The following is a 301-nucleotide window of genomic DNA, read 5'->3' as shown; positions in this document are numbered from 1 at the left end:
AACAGCAGCTGCAGCAGCAGCAGCAACTGCAGCAGCAGCAGCAACTGCTGCAGCAGCAGGTGCAGCAAGAACAGCAGAAGGTGCTTCGGGAGCGACTGCAGCAGCAGCAGGTACTGCTGCAGCTGCAACAAGACTTCTCATTTTTGTTCAGTTCCTTCCCCGTGGGGGGCATTGGCTGCCCCCCAGGACTCAGCCCAGGGGCCCCTCCCTTTGTAAGTTCTAGCGGCAGCAGCAGCAGCGCTGCTGCTGGGGATTGCCGTCTAGATTCTAGAGGGCCTTGTTCTTTGCTTCGCGTTTCAGA

The 301-nt window shown here is 58.8% G+C and overlaps 2 protein-coding genes across 2 annotated transcripts in view; one reads left to right on the top strand and one right to left on the bottom strand.

Moving 5' to 3' along the window:
- ETH_00039690 (uncharacterized protein) overlaps positions 1 to 223 on the top strand; it is a gene marked incomplete at both ends in the record, with an annotated part of 1,640 nt that extends 1,417 nt beyond the window's left edge. The window contains one exon of the mRNA XM_013375022.1: positions 4 to 223. Coding sequence (XP_013230476.1) covers positions 4 to 223 — 220 coding nt within the window. The remainder of the gene's footprint in view (positions 1 to 3) is intronic.
- A 73-nt stretch (positions 224 to 296) lies between these two features.
- The window catches only part of ETH_00039685 (uncharacterized protein), a gene marked incomplete at both ends in the record, with an annotated part of 1,197 nt that continues 1,192 nt past the window's right edge, over positions 297 to 301 (bottom strand). The window contains one exon of the mRNA XM_013375021.1: positions 297 to 301. Within this exon, the coding sequence (XP_013230475.1) occupies positions 297 to 301 (5 nt within the window).

This window comes from Eimeria tenella, genomic scaffold, assembly GCF_000499545.2.
Source record: "Eimeria tenella Houghton genomic scaffold, Eth_scaff2486, whole genome shotgun sequence".
Lineage (NCBI taxonomy): Eukaryota > Apicomplexa > Conoidasida > Eucoccidiorida > Eimeriidae > Eimeria > Eimeria tenella.
The sequence above is the reverse complement of the archived record's forward strand: the minus strand, read 5'-3'. Positions and strand labels throughout refer to the sequence as shown.